This window comes from Anomaloglossus baeobatrachus, chromosome 12 (assembly GCF_048569485.1).
Source record: "Anomaloglossus baeobatrachus isolate aAnoBae1 chromosome 12, aAnoBae1.hap1, whole genome shotgun sequence".
Classification (NCBI taxonomy): domain Eukaryota; kingdom Metazoa; phylum Chordata; class Amphibia; order Anura; family Aromobatidae; genus Anomaloglossus; species Anomaloglossus baeobatrachus.
This window is the reverse complement of record NC_134364.1, coordinates 12,896,317-12,910,218: the sequence shown is the minus strand read 5'-3', so window position 1 is coordinate 12,910,218 and position 13,902 is coordinate 12,896,317. Positions and strand designations below refer to the sequence as shown.

At 47.6% G+C, this 13,902-nt stretch overlaps 1 protein-coding gene across 7 annotated transcripts in view; it reads right to left on the bottom strand.

The window, feature by feature from the left end:
* UNC79 (unc-79 subunit of NALCN channel complex) overlaps positions 1-13,902 on the bottom strand; it is a 218,308-nt gene that overhangs the window by 45,842 nt on the left and 158,564 nt on the right. For 4 of the 7 annotated variants that reach the window (XM_075330270.1, XM_075330272.1, XM_075330275.1 and 1 more), the window contains 9 exons: positions 8,003-8,165; positions 7,644-7,796; positions 6,269-7,399; positions 5,053-5,160; positions 3,743-3,859; positions 2,296-2,379; positions 1,944-2,046; positions 1,733-1,873; positions 1,610-1,648 (listed from right to left, as the gene is read on the bottom strand). In XM_075330270.1, coding sequence (XP_075186385.1) covers positions 1,610-1,648; positions 1,733-1,873; positions 1,944-2,046; positions 2,296-2,379; positions 3,743-3,859; positions 5,053-5,160; positions 6,269-7,399; positions 7,644-7,796; positions 8,003-8,165 — 2,039 coding nt within the window. The remainder of the gene's footprint in view (positions 1-1,609; positions 1,649-1,732; positions 1,874-1,943; positions 2,047-2,295; positions 2,380-3,742; positions 3,860-5,052; positions 5,161-6,268; positions 7,400-7,643; positions 7,797-8,002; positions 8,166-13,902) is intronic. The other 3 variants (XM_075330271.1, XM_075330273.1, XM_075330274.1) reach the window with 2 other exon arrangements.

The window sequence follows — 13,902 nt, the reverse complement described above, 5'->3', positions numbered from 1 at the left end:
CTAAAACAGGTCACATGTCTGACAGCAGGGCGGAACTAAAACAGGTCACATGTCTGACAGCCGGGCGGAACTAAAACAGGTCACATGTCTGACAGCAGGGCAGAACTAAAACAGGTCACATGTCTGACAGCGGGACGGAACTAAAACAGGTCACATGTCTGACAGCCGGGCAGAACTAAAACAGGTCATATGTCTGAGAGCAGGGCGGAACTAAAACAGGTCACATGTCTGACAGCCGGGCAGAACTAAAACAGGTCACATGTCTGACAGCAGGGCGGAACTAAAACAGGTCACATGTCTGACAGCCGGGCGGAACTAAAACAGGTCACATGTCTGACAGCAGGGCGGAACTAAAACAGGTCACATGTCTGACAGCAGGGCGGAACTAAAACAGGTCACATGTCTGACAGCAGGGCAGAACTAAAACAGGTCACATGTCAGACAGCAGGGCGGAACTAAAACAGGTCACATGTCTGACAGCAGGGCAGAACTAAAACAGGTCACATGTCAGAAAGCAGGGCGGAACTAAAACAGGTCACATGTCTGACAGCCGGGCGGAACTAAAACAGGTCACATGTCTGACAGTGGGCGAGAAGCGAAAACAGGTCACATGTCTGACAGCAGGGCGGAACTAAAACAGGTCACATGTCTAACAGCGGGGCGGAACTAAACAGGTCATGTCCATTTTGCAAACAAATATTAGAAGGTGACTTTTTACTCTGTAAAATGAGGATATTAGTTGCTGATTGTATTTTGTAACATACACTAAGAATCAGTTATTCGTGTACGATCATTGCAGGTCATCCAATATCCCCTCTTATCTTTGTACCTCATGAGTGGGGCAGTGGGCGACCTGGACGCTGTGACATCCAAGATGGGGGATATAGAAAGGAGGTCGCCTGAGCTATAGCTTGTTTGTTCAAACGTAATAAGAATATCTGTGTATGTAAATAATCAAAATGTAGATGTAGTTGCATAATTATCTGTCTGTCTATGTAGCCATCGCATAGACCCATAATATAATTCTAAGCTGTATAGTCATGAAGGAGTTAACCAAAGATAATAAAGCCAGAATGTGAAGCTGCAAAGTCTTATCAGTAGCTTTCACACAGAAAGAATGTACAAGAAACAAACAATGTGCTGGGAGAAATTAGGGAGTGAAATACTCCTTACTCCCTTGTTCTAGCTTCAAGGTTAGAGATGCAAACTGTATAATTGGGTGTCTTGCAATACACGAGTTCAGTTGATGAAGCTGGCTGAAAGAGAGAACGTGTCTGTGTTCATTGTCTTATACACTGATATATCAGCACTGATATACAGCTAATACGGCACCGTCTCTGATATCCCGAACGAAGACTCCATTAGCAGTCTTTACCTAAATTCCTCCCTTGATAATAAAATCGCAAAAAAATATATTTGGCCAGAAATACGGGGGCAAATAGTAATGATGAGCATCGAGGCTGAGCACAGCGATGGTTACTGGCCACATCCCTGGTGTTCATGGCAGCAATAAAGTTAAGGTCAACAATACTGATGGATCTCCACAATCACAAAGTCCAGAAAACCCCTTCTTATAATGAAAACTGATAAAGATGGCAGATATGGTTACCTCTCTGCCTGGTTGGAGAAGCTGGTGCTGCACGCCAACCTAGGAGAGAAGACACCAGGCCATTAATGAAGCCGTAGAGACCTCCATCTACGCCCCTCACCGGCGGCTTCAGAAGGCACTGACCTCCCCACGGACTGCATGATATCGAGCAGCAGGGGTGCAGCCAAATCTGGGCTCAGGTGAATGAATGTCAGGAGGACCACAATAGCCAGGCCCAGGGTCTCTTCATCGTACTCCTCCAGAATGGCCCCACAGTCATGACACCTGCAATGATAAACCTCTCTGATGATACCTGGGGATGCAGGATCGGCCCTGCAGATTGAAAGGCACTTACTTGTCAGACATTACTGTCGGCTGCTCGTCAGAAAAGTCTTCGGGTGCTGGGACAAACATGCTGACAATGCTGGGAGCGGACAGGAGGCTGGACTTGGTGGCACCTGAAAAAGGTGGTGAAAAAACAAACTATAATGTGCAAAAAGGGAATCTGGAGAGAAAGATAATCCCCAATATTGGGTAATGTAAGTGTGTCATATGCAACCATCTGCTCCATCTAGTGGCGAGTATACAGGACCCAAGTATACTCCCCATTAGATGGAGCAGATGGCCACATATACAGCAGGTGAATACAGGAGGATACAGCAGGTGAACAGGACCCGGCGGACCCCATGTCAGGCCCCATAACTTACCTATCTGAATGTAAGGAATGCTCGTCCTTCCCATCGACACTTCTGAGATGCTTCCTAACACTTCATGAGCTGCTTTAGGATCATCTGAAGAACAAAAAGGAATCATAGATTAATTAGATAATGTTAATCATCTTCACTCACAAGAAAAACTGAAAAAGTGCTACCTAAAAATGGAAACTGCCATAATTGTTAACACATTTATAACAGCCGAGTCTGAAAGGGTTAACCTGTTAGCTTGATACAGACTAAGACAAGAAAAACTACACTTCTGGCTTTCTATGCTCCTCACAGACATTGGGGATTGTTTCCAATAACAAAGAGGCAGCCAAGTTCTCTCAAGTCTTACTACCTCCTGTATTATACTCCAGAGCTGCGCTCACTATTCTGCTAGTGCATTAACTGTGTACGTACATTACATTACTTATCCTGAGTTACCTCCTGTATTATACTCCAGAGCTTCACTCCCTATTCTGCTGGTGCAGTGACTGCGTACATACATTACATTACTGATCCTGTACTTATCCTGAGTTACCTCCTGTATTATCCTTCAGAGCTGCACTCACTATTCTGCTGGTGCAGTCACTGTGTACATACATTACATTACTGATCCTGAGTTACCTCCTGTATTATACTCCAGAGCTACACTCACTATTCTGCTGGTGCAGTCACGGTGTACATACATTACATTACTGATCCTGAGTTACCTCCTGTATTATGCTCCAGAGCTGCACTCACTATTCTGCTGGTGCAGTCACTGTGTACATACATTACATTACTGATCCTGAGTTACGTCCTGTATTATACTCTAGAGCTGCACTCACTATTCTGCTGGTGCAGTCACTGTGTACATACATTACTGATCCTGAGTTACGTCCTGTATTATACTCTAGAGCTGCACTCACTATTCTGCTGGTGCAGTCACTGTGTATATACATTACTGATCCTGAGTTACGTCCTGTATTATACTCTAGAGCTGTACTCACTATTCTGCTGGTGCAGTCACTGTGTACATACATTACATTACTGATCCTGCGTTACCTCCTGTATTATACCCCAGAGCTGCACTCACTATTCTGCTGGTGCAGTCACTGTGTATTCCAGCTCTGGAGTTTTTACAGCATGTAATGTATTTACAGAGTGAGTGAACACCTTTCTCTGATACCTGAGGATGATCTGTACATTATTGAACAGAATTTACGCTTTCTGTAACATTTCTATCCCCTCTGTCAGCAGTAAGATATCACATTCACAGCACAGGGCGACATATGGAAATGTTGCTGTAATTATAAAGCAGGTTTTTATCCCTAGTGACATAGCCCCCCTCTTTTAGCGCACGCCGTCCTTGTTGGAGGATTGTGCCTCTTTTTGCATTGCGCACAAGGTCTCCCGTGTATCGGACGGATGTGTGATGGGTGGTCATGAGCGAGGTGAGTTGGTCTTCACCTACCCGGGTCCCAGGTACTGATGTTGTGGGGTGCAGAGGATTGGTGATCGAGCTGCCTCTTCATGAGCTGGGCCACAGTGAGCGCACCAAGAGAGCCCCTTTTCAGCTGCCTATATTGCGCTTTGTGGACATAAATATATCACGATATATTAGGAAGAAGCAGCTGCTCCTGAATTACAGATGCTCCAAAATCCAGTCTCCCTTTTGCACTTCCTAATATCAACATCATCATATACGTCTGCCGGAAAACAGACCACACCCCCGCACTTCCAAGCTCCACCCATGTCCTGTTTACCAGCTCCGCCCCTTTTTGAGCGGGTGCTGTAAGTTGTACTGCTGCACAAAAATCAGATAAGTAGCGGTATAAGCTGGTGGCCAGGTGTGCTGCTGTATGTACAGAAAGCTCTACAATTATACACCTTCTTCAATGGTTTTATTATTTTCAAGATCTCTGCTTGCTGTTGGAGAATCTGAACACCCTCATTTACATCCAGTGTGCGTAAACCAGCCCTGACCCTACGGCTGTGTGCACATGTTACATTTATTTATGTATTTGTGCGTGCAGATTTTTCACAAAACCTGAAGGCAATCCCGGTGGCCGCAGAGTGAATGAGAATCCTGAAGTCCCCTGCACACGCTGAATATTTAATTCTTGCAGATTTTCAAAAAATAATCTGCAGCGTCAATTCTTGCAGCGAATTTCACCCATTCTAATCCATGGGAAAAATTTGCAACAAAAACATACCGAAAACATGGGTTTTTGCTGCTGCATATTTCCTGCTAAGTGATGCAGAAATTTCTCCACCAAATCCTAAACGTTTGCACATACCCTAATACTTCCCACAGCTGAGGGTCTGTTACAATTGTATCCAGGTGGGAATATTTTACATGCACAGACACATTGTAACAACCTACACAGGACAGGACTGTCTAGAATGGATACAATTGTAACAAAGCTTCAGCTTCTACGTTTTGGGTCTATATGGAATTTTATACTCAGGATTTAGGATTTTGAAGGGAACTTGTCATCAAAAGGTTTATGCTACTAAACAGCTACTAGCTCGCCTACTCTGCCTTAATTATCGTCTCGTCTGACTAGTATAGCCAGCACTATCTGTGCCGAGAGTGGGCATGCCATCAGCCGTGACTAGTCACTGCTGAAGCTCCACCCAGTTGCCTCCTGAGAGCGGCGTGTGTGGCGCTTTTATTACTCGCATCCCTCCCTCCCAATTCCATGAGCTTCTGTATGAATTCCCAGAGTGTGAATCCCGTGAATTCTTCCTGATATCACTACGTGTGTGTACATGACCTACTTGCGAGAGATGAGCGACTACTGAGCTCAGGAACACCGGCCTCCAAGGTGGGCGCAGACGACGATTCCCGAGGCATCTCCAATATCGACAGCGCCTTAGGATCAGTCTCTGGAAAAATGACAGACAAGGGAGATGTCAGTCCTGAGTTGTGTCTGACAGTCCGGGTACCAGAGAACATTGCATAACAACCGACCCGTCTATAACCTCTGAATGATGTGCCTATGTTGGAATTCGGTTGTGTTGTGGAGGTGGCACTGAGCAATAGCTTGTTCGTTTAAATGTAATAAGAATATCTGTGTATATAAATAATCAAAAAGTAGATGTAGATGCATAATCTGTCTGTCTATGTAGCAATTGCACAGACCTATAGTATAATTCAAAGCTGTATAATCATGAAGGAGTTAACCAAAGATGATGAAGCCAAAATGTGAAGCTGTAAAAGTGTTATCAGTAATATTCACACAAAAGGAATGTACGGGAGGGCAGGCAATGTGATGTGAAAAATAGGGGAGTGAAAGCACTCCTTGTTAGCTTCAAGGTTATGCATGCTTACTTACTGTATAATTGGATCTATCGAATTAAACTAGTTCAGTTGATGACCCTGGCTGAGAGAGAGCATGTCTGTGTGTTCATTGTCTTATATACATTGATATATATTGGCACTGGTATACAGCTAATACGGCACCGTCTCTGGATATCCCAAATGAAGACTCCATTAGCAGTCTTCAACCCAAATTCCTCCCTTGACAGTGTCATAACTGTATGCTTTTTTTCCAGCTAATTAAATCGTATTTCCTAATGACCACATAATGATTTAAAAGACTTGTCGTTTTTATTGACACTATTTTGCAATTTTTGTGACTTAACATTCGGCTTTTAGCTCATTTTTTGGGGATGTGAGTTCTTTGGCTTTATTGTGTGATCATTTTATTGTGCCATTATGGTTTTTTTTTTTGCTATTTTTTTTTATTTTCCAAAAATTGTTACTGAAGGATTTTTTTACTTTAGTTGCATAACCCTCTTCATTACTTCTCCTACCCTGAGAAAAGTTGGTAACAGAGCGGTTTGGCAGCGCCTTTCCTTCCTCCGTCCACTGAAGACATGTGAGTGCTTAGCTGAGCAGAGCATCCATGTGTCGTGGGAGTTGGGATAGAAGGCGGTCAGATCGGGTGTGCATGGTATGGCAGCTTTATATCAGGACTGTACAGGACATTACCTGTGTCTTTCTCCCCCAGCTTGTCCAGGATGTTGAAGGTGATGTCCAGGTACTCCCTCTGGATTGCACTGACCGCTATCTTTCTTTGCTTCCGCTGCCTGGGGACTATCTGTATCTTAAATTCTTCCGTCTCTTCCTTCTGTTCTGTACTTTGCTCTGGGTCAGACTCGGTGCCGGCATCGGGTTTCTCACTGTCCGTCTGGTTTTCGCCATCCTCCGGGACGTCGAGATGGACACTTTTGACCGGGGACTTATTTTCCTCCACGGCGTCCTCCTCGTTGTCATCCAGAGAGGTGTCGGCAAGAGCACAGGACTTGCGGAGTTGGTCCCTTTTCTGCTTCAGGGTGAGCGGGCTCCCTGTGGACACCTCTAGGATATCTTCGGGTTTGGGGAAGGCTTTCTGATCGTCTGCAGATTGGGAAGGGATTTCCTCTATTTGCAGGTCCAGGCTGTAGCAGAACTCGTCAGAAGTGAAGGTTTTGGAGCAATCCTCGATGCTCACTTGCACCAGCGGCGTCATGCTGAGGCTAAGCACGGACGTGCTGATGGGAGTTGAAGTAGCCGACACCATAATGTTTCCGCTGTTAAGGAGCTGGAACTCTTCATCATCGCTCTCCACAATCCTCAAGGGCGGCAGAGGCTCGAACACCAAAGAGTCGCTGTCGGAGGTGGATAGTATGGACTGTTTCTCGGGACCTGAGGTGGAGTCTGAAGATAAATCTATCAGGTCCAGGTCTTCTTTCGGAGAAGGCGGCTTCACCGGAGACTCTACCTTCACCTCAAAGGTCTCCATGCAACTCAACCTCACCTCCGGGATAACGGGTCTCCGGACTTCGTGGCCGCTGTCTTGTTCCATAGGGTTCTCGTTGGATTCTCCAATATCAGCCTTGGTGGCGGAGTTCTGACGGGACTGGGCGTAGTCGTTCATCTTCTGGCTGTGACTGAGGTCGCACCGGTCTATGCAGGACTTCCGCCGGTGCTCGTCCAAGGTGAAGAGCAAGGAGTCCGTGTTGCCGATGTCTAAGGACTTCTGCTTAAGGGAGCGCAGCCGCTTCTTCTGAATGGTGTCTTCTCTGACGCAGCGCAGGATGCTGTCGCCGGATTCTCTGTATTCAGCCAGTTCTATTTCACCTGCAATAAAGCCAGAAATAACTGGAACATATCACAATGCTGCAGCCCATAAACCCTTTAGAAAATGCCAGTGTAAGACTTAATGACAAAAAAAACATTTTTGAATTTTAGCCTCCCCCAATTCAGACACACTAAGGTCATGGAGATCAATGAAAAACCGATATTTCATGTCTCGATATGGCAGATTTGGATCAGGGGTTTGGAATTGGAACATGAGCAGAATGATGGGTCCTATTGCTCTTACTTCTCTGCCCGCTCATATCCACTGGTTGATATTTCACGATCTTGCTCCCTCCGATCCTCTTCAGACGAGCAAAGAAAGTCTGAGACTCCTTGTTACAGGCTCCTGTGGGCGTTTCGTGGATGTCGGATTCATCAAAGACGCTGTCCTCCTCTGCTGGGAATAAGATAAGACGAAAAATATTGTTAAAAGAAAAAAAGCTGGGAGAACAGGATGACAAGCAACAAGGACGACATTGCAGCTTCCGTATCACTCTCCACCCAGCTTTCCCAGAGCCCCGCACAGCAAATGTGTGGGATTCCAGAGTGGTATATGAGCGGGGGACGTTACACTATGATGAGGGGGTTCCCACCAGCAGTCACCTTTCTCCTTCTCGCTGTATCGGCTGATGTTGCTGTTGTCGCTGTACAGCGGGCCGGCCGTGGCGTGTGGTTTGCAGCTGTGATACTGAGCGTTCAGCGTGTTCACCGTGATGTGGATGAGATGTAACACGATCTTCCCGAGATCGGCTTCCCGGTACGGATACTGCTCCAAAACAATGAGAATTATTCTGCGACCCTCTAATAGACAGTACAGACCAAAAGTTTAGACACACCTTCTCATTTAAAGAGTTTTCTTTATTTTCAGGACTCTGAAAATTGTAGATTCACATTGAAGGCATCAAAACTATGAATTATCACACGTGGAATGAAATACTTAATAAAAAAGTGTGAAACAACTGAAAATATGTCTTATATTCTAGGTTCTTCAGAGTAGCCACCTTTTGCTTTGATTACTGCTTTGCACACTCTTGGCATTCTGTTGATGAGCTTCTAGAGGTAGTCACCGGAAATGGTCTTCACTTCACAGGTGCGCCCTGTCAGGCTTAATAAGTGGGGTTTCTTGCCTTATAAATGGGGTTCAGAGCATCAGTTGTGTTGTGCAGAAGTCTGGTGGATACACAGCTGATAGTCCTACTGAATAGACTGTTAGAATTTGTATTATGGCAAGAAAAAAGCAGCTAAGTAAAGAAAAACGAGTGGCCATCATTACTTTAAGAAATGAAGGTCAGTCAGTCCGAAAAATTGGGAAAACTTTGAAAGTGTCACAAAGTGCAGTGGCAAAAACACTCAAACGCTACAAAGAAACTGGCTCACATGAGGACCGCCCCAGGAATTGAAGACCAAGAGTCCCCTCTGCTGCGGAGGATAAGTTTATCCGAGTCACCAGCCTCAGAAATCACAGGTTAACAGCAGCTCAGATTAGAGACCGGGTCAATGCCACACAGAGTTCTAGCAGCAGACACATCTCTAGAACAACTGTTAAGAGGAGACTTTGTGCAGCAGCATTCATGGTAAAAAAGAGAATTTTGTTTACTTACCGTAAATTCTTTTTCTTGTAGTACCGACATGGGAGACCCAGACCATGGGTGTATAGCTAGCGCCTCCGGAGGACACACAAAGTACTACACTCAAACGTGTAGCTCCTCCCTCCGGGCTATATACACTCCCTGGATGACAATCTACCCAGTTCAGTGCAAAAGCTGAAGGAGGACATCCACCCATAAGTAGAGATAGAGTAAAACTCGGCAAAACCAGAACTCTGTCTACTAACAACAGCCGGTGAAACACACGGAACAAAAAACTGCCAACAGGCAACAGGGAGGGTGCTGGGTCTCCCATGTTGGAACTACAAGAAAAAGAATTTACGGTAAGTAAACAAAATTCTCTTTTTCTTTATCGTTCCTTCCATGGGAGACCCAGACCATGGGACGTTCCAAAGCAGTCCATGGGTGGGAAATAAACCAAACTGAGAAGTAGGCAAAACCTAACTTCACAAATGGGCGACAGCCGCCTGAAGGATGCGTCTGCCCAAGCTCGCATCTGCCGAAGCATGAGCATGCACTTGGTAGTGCTTCGAAAAAGTGTGCAGACTGGACCAAGTGGCAGCCTGACACACCTGCTGAGCCGTAGCCTGGTGCCTGAAAGCCCAGGAGGCACCGACAGCTCTGGTCGAGTGCGCCTTAATCCCCGGCGGGGGAGGCACCTGAGAACACTGGTAGGCATCGGCGATAGCCGACCTAACCCAACGAGCCAGGGTCGGTTTAGAAGCAGAGAGACCCTTGCGCTGACCCGTGGTTAGCACAAAAAGTGAGGTGCACCGCCGTTTCGGCGGTGCGTGACACATAGATTCGGAGCGCCCGCACCAAATCCAAGGTGTGCAACGCCTTCTCAAAGCGATGCACAGGGGCCGGACAAAGAGAGGGCAATGAAATGTCCTGGTTAAGGTGGAAGGAAGACACCACCTTAGGGAGAAAGTCCGGAGTCGGACGAAGAACCACCTTGTCTTGGTGAAACACCAAAAAGGGGGATTCCGAAGAAAGCACAGCCAAATCAGAAACTCTCCTGAGAGAAGTTATGGATACTAGAAAGACAACTTTCTGTGAAAGTCTAGACAAAGGAACCTCCCTGAGAGGCTCAAAAGGGGGTTTCTGTAAGGCCGTGAGGACCAGATTAAGGTCCCAGGGATCCAAGGGCCGCCGGTAAGGAGGGATGATGTGAGATGCGCCCTGCATGAAGGTGCGCACCTGAGCCAGTCGGGCGATACGCCGCTGGAACAATACCGACAAAGCCGACACCTGTCTCTTGAGGGAATTGAGAGACAGACCTAACTGTAGACCTGACTGTAGAAAAGACAGGATGGTCGGCAAGGAGAACGGCCAAGGAGCATGGCCGGAAGAGCGACACCAGGACAGGAAAATCCTCCAAGTCCTGTGGTAAATCTTGGCCGAGGAAGACTTCCGAGCCTGAGTCATGGTGGAGATGACCTCAGAGGGAATGCCTGAAGCCATCAGGATCCAGGACTCAAGAGCCACGCCGTCAATCTGAGAGCCGCAGAATTCTGGCGGAAGAACGGACCTTGAGAGAGAAGGTCTGGGCGGTCCGGGAGATGCCACGGCACCTCTACGGACAGGCGGAGCAGGTCTGGGTACCAAGCTCGCCTGGGCCAGTCCGGAGCAATGAGTATGACTCGACGGCCCTCCGTTCCGATCTTGCGCAGAACCCTGGGCAAGAGCGCTAGAGGGGGAAACACATAGGCCAGACGGAACTGAGACCAATCTTGAACCAGTGCGTCTGCTGCGAAGGCTTGAGGATCGTGGGAGCGAGCCACGTAAACCGGAACCTTGTTGTTGTGCCGGGAAGCCATTAGATCCACTTCCGGAGTGCCCCACTTGCGGCAGATTGATCTGAACACTGACGGATGCAGGGCCCACTCGCCGCCGTCCACGGTTTGACGGCTGAGATAATCGGCCTCCCAGTTTTCCACGCCTGGGATGTGGACTGCAGATATGGTGGATTTGAAGTCCTCCGTCCACTGAAGGATTCGTTGAACCTCCAACATCGCCAGACGGCTGTGAGTTCCGCCCTGGTGATTGATGTAGGCAACCGCTGTCGCGTTGTCCGACTGAACCCGAATGTGCTTGCCCGCCAACAGGTGGTGAAAGGCTAGGAGAGCTAGAAACACAGCTCTGATCTCCAGCACATTGATCGAGAGGGCTGATTCGGACGGAGTCCAAGTGCCCTGTGCTCGGTGATGGAGAAATACCGCTCCCCAACCGGAGAGGCTGGCATCCGTGGTGAGGATCACCCAGGACGGAGTCAGGAAGGAGCGTCCCTGTGACAGGGAGAGGGGCTGAAGCCACCACTGAAGGGAGTTCCTGGCTTGTGATGACAGAGCCACCAGCCTGTCCAAGGAAGAGATCCGCTTGTCCCAACAGCGGAGAATGTCCAGCTGCAAGGGACGCAGATGGAACTGGGCAAAGGGAACCGCTTCCATGGACGCCACCATCTGACCCAGCACCTGCTTCCCGACAGTATGCAGCTGCAGCATCCAGCGTCTTCCAGTGTAAGAACGCTGAGAAAATGGCGCTGGGAGAAGGAGGGGGGGCGTGTATAAGCCCAGGAGCGGGAAAAACGGAGGGCAGAGAGATACAGGGAGGTATACAGGGGAGGGAACATCTCCCTAGAGAGGAGTGCCCTCCCCTCTGCTGGTCGGGCGGTGGGCGGCGCTGTATGCAAAACATGCAGAGAAGCCAAAAACGAAACTAGGCCCAAACTGAAGCCGGAGCCTAGATGTTAAAATGCGGCCGACGAGCAGGCACCTTCGGCGCGGTTCTCAGGGGAAATTCCCAGAACCGGCCGAAATTTACAGTAACGCTAAAGCACATACTGTCCCCCTAATAAAAGTACCCGGGACCCCTGAAAAAACGTCTCAATACTTAGCTTTGAGACGCAGGGCCATGTCCCTGGAGAGGGGGGTAAATGCTCCTTCCAGCAGGGACCAGACAGGGCTGCGGATGGAGACCGGTCTTCTGCAAGCAGAGAGGACCGTGGAGGCTCCCACTTCAACCCAGAGCCTCTTAGAGGATGTGAAGGAGCGCGGCATGTGAAGGCTCCAGCCTTATAAGTCAACCTTAACAGCACCGCCGACAGAGTGGGGTGTGAAGGGACATGCCGGGAGTCCAGACTGGACCCGCTTTTCTTCCAAATCTTTAAAATTAAAATAAAAATGAAAAAAATATCAGAAAATGAAAGTGTGTGTGATCCTCCTGGAACACAAAGCTTTGAACTGGGTAGATTGTCATCCAGGGAGTGTATATAGCCCGGAGGGAGGAGCTACACGTTTGAGTGTAGTACTTTGTGTGTCCTCCGGAGGCGCTAGCTATACACCCATGGTCTGGGTCTCCCATGGAAGGAACGATAAAGAAATAGCTGCTAGGAAACCACTGCTAAGGACAGGCAACAAGCAGAAGAGACTTGTTTGGGCTAAAGAACACAAGGAATGGACATTAGACCACTGGAAATCTGTGCTTTGGTCTGATGAGTCCAAATTTGAGATCTTTGGATCCAAACACTGTGTCTTTGTAGAAAAGGTGAACGGATGGACTCTACATGGCTGGTTCCCACCGTGAAGCATGGTGGAGGAGGTGTGATGGTGTGGGGGGGCTTTGCTGGTGACACTGTTGGGGATTTATTCAAAATTGAAGGCATACTGAACCAGCATGGCTACCACAGCATCTTGCAGCGGCGTGCTATTCCATCTGGTTTTCTTTAAGTTGGACCATCATTTATTTTTCAACAGGACAATGGCCCCAAACACACCTCCAGGCTGTGTAAGGGCTATGTGACTAAGAAGGAGAGTGATGGGGTGCTACGCCAGATGACCTGGCCTCCACAGTCACCAGACCTGAACCCAATCGAGATGGTTTGGGGTGAGCTGGACCGCAGAGTGAAGGCAAAAGGGCCAACAAGTGCTAAGCATCTCTGGGAACTCCTTCAAGACTGTTGGAAAACCATTTCCGGTGACTACCTGTTGAAATTCCACAAGAGAATGCCAAGAGTGTGCAAAGCAGTAATCACAGCAAAAGGTGGCTACTTCGAAGAACCTAGAATATAAGACAGATTTTCAGTTGTTTCACACTTTTTTGTTAAGTATTTCATTCCACATGTGTTAATTCATAGTTTTGATGCCTTCAATGTGAATCTACAATTTTCAGAGTCATGAAAAATATAGACAACTGTTTGAATGTGGTGTGTCCAAACTTTTGGTCTGTACTGTACATATATACTGATTACATATATCTCTGATTACTGTTAGGCCTGTGCAGCCAGGAGACCACACGGGATGTCATCGCTTCTGCCCCGCATACAAAGGATGTTATCACTTCTGCCCTTCAGTGACAGCAATCAGAGATGTTGAATTTATTAAACATTATTTAGCCACAGTGAGACACAAGATAGCAATATTCACTGCCACATCAACCTCAGCGGTGGAACTACAAGTTCCAGAATGCCCCCACAGTGTCTGAGTGCTGTACATCCCATCATATTTCCACATCTGCAGATCAGCAGTGACTGCCCGGCCTGGATTAGCTGATTTATTAATGTATGCACCGTGGTCAGTGGCGGGCTGTCGTACCCGGCAACGCGCTGACGGGTCTGTGACGGGTGATGGACGGTCGGAGCACTTTGTGTCACCAGAGATGACAGATATATGGAATGATGGTGACCCGGGTCTGGTCATTACCATATTCTGCCGCTGTATGAAGGAGAGGTCTGCGTCTGCATGATAATGGGCTGACTGTACAAACCGGGCAAACCCAGGGGTGCACAGACAGACCCCACCACAGGGACCATGAACAATAATGCCAGCAATATGGATCCAAGTGTTTATGTAGATATTCTACTACCCTGATTAAATCAATTAAAATGGAGTAACTACT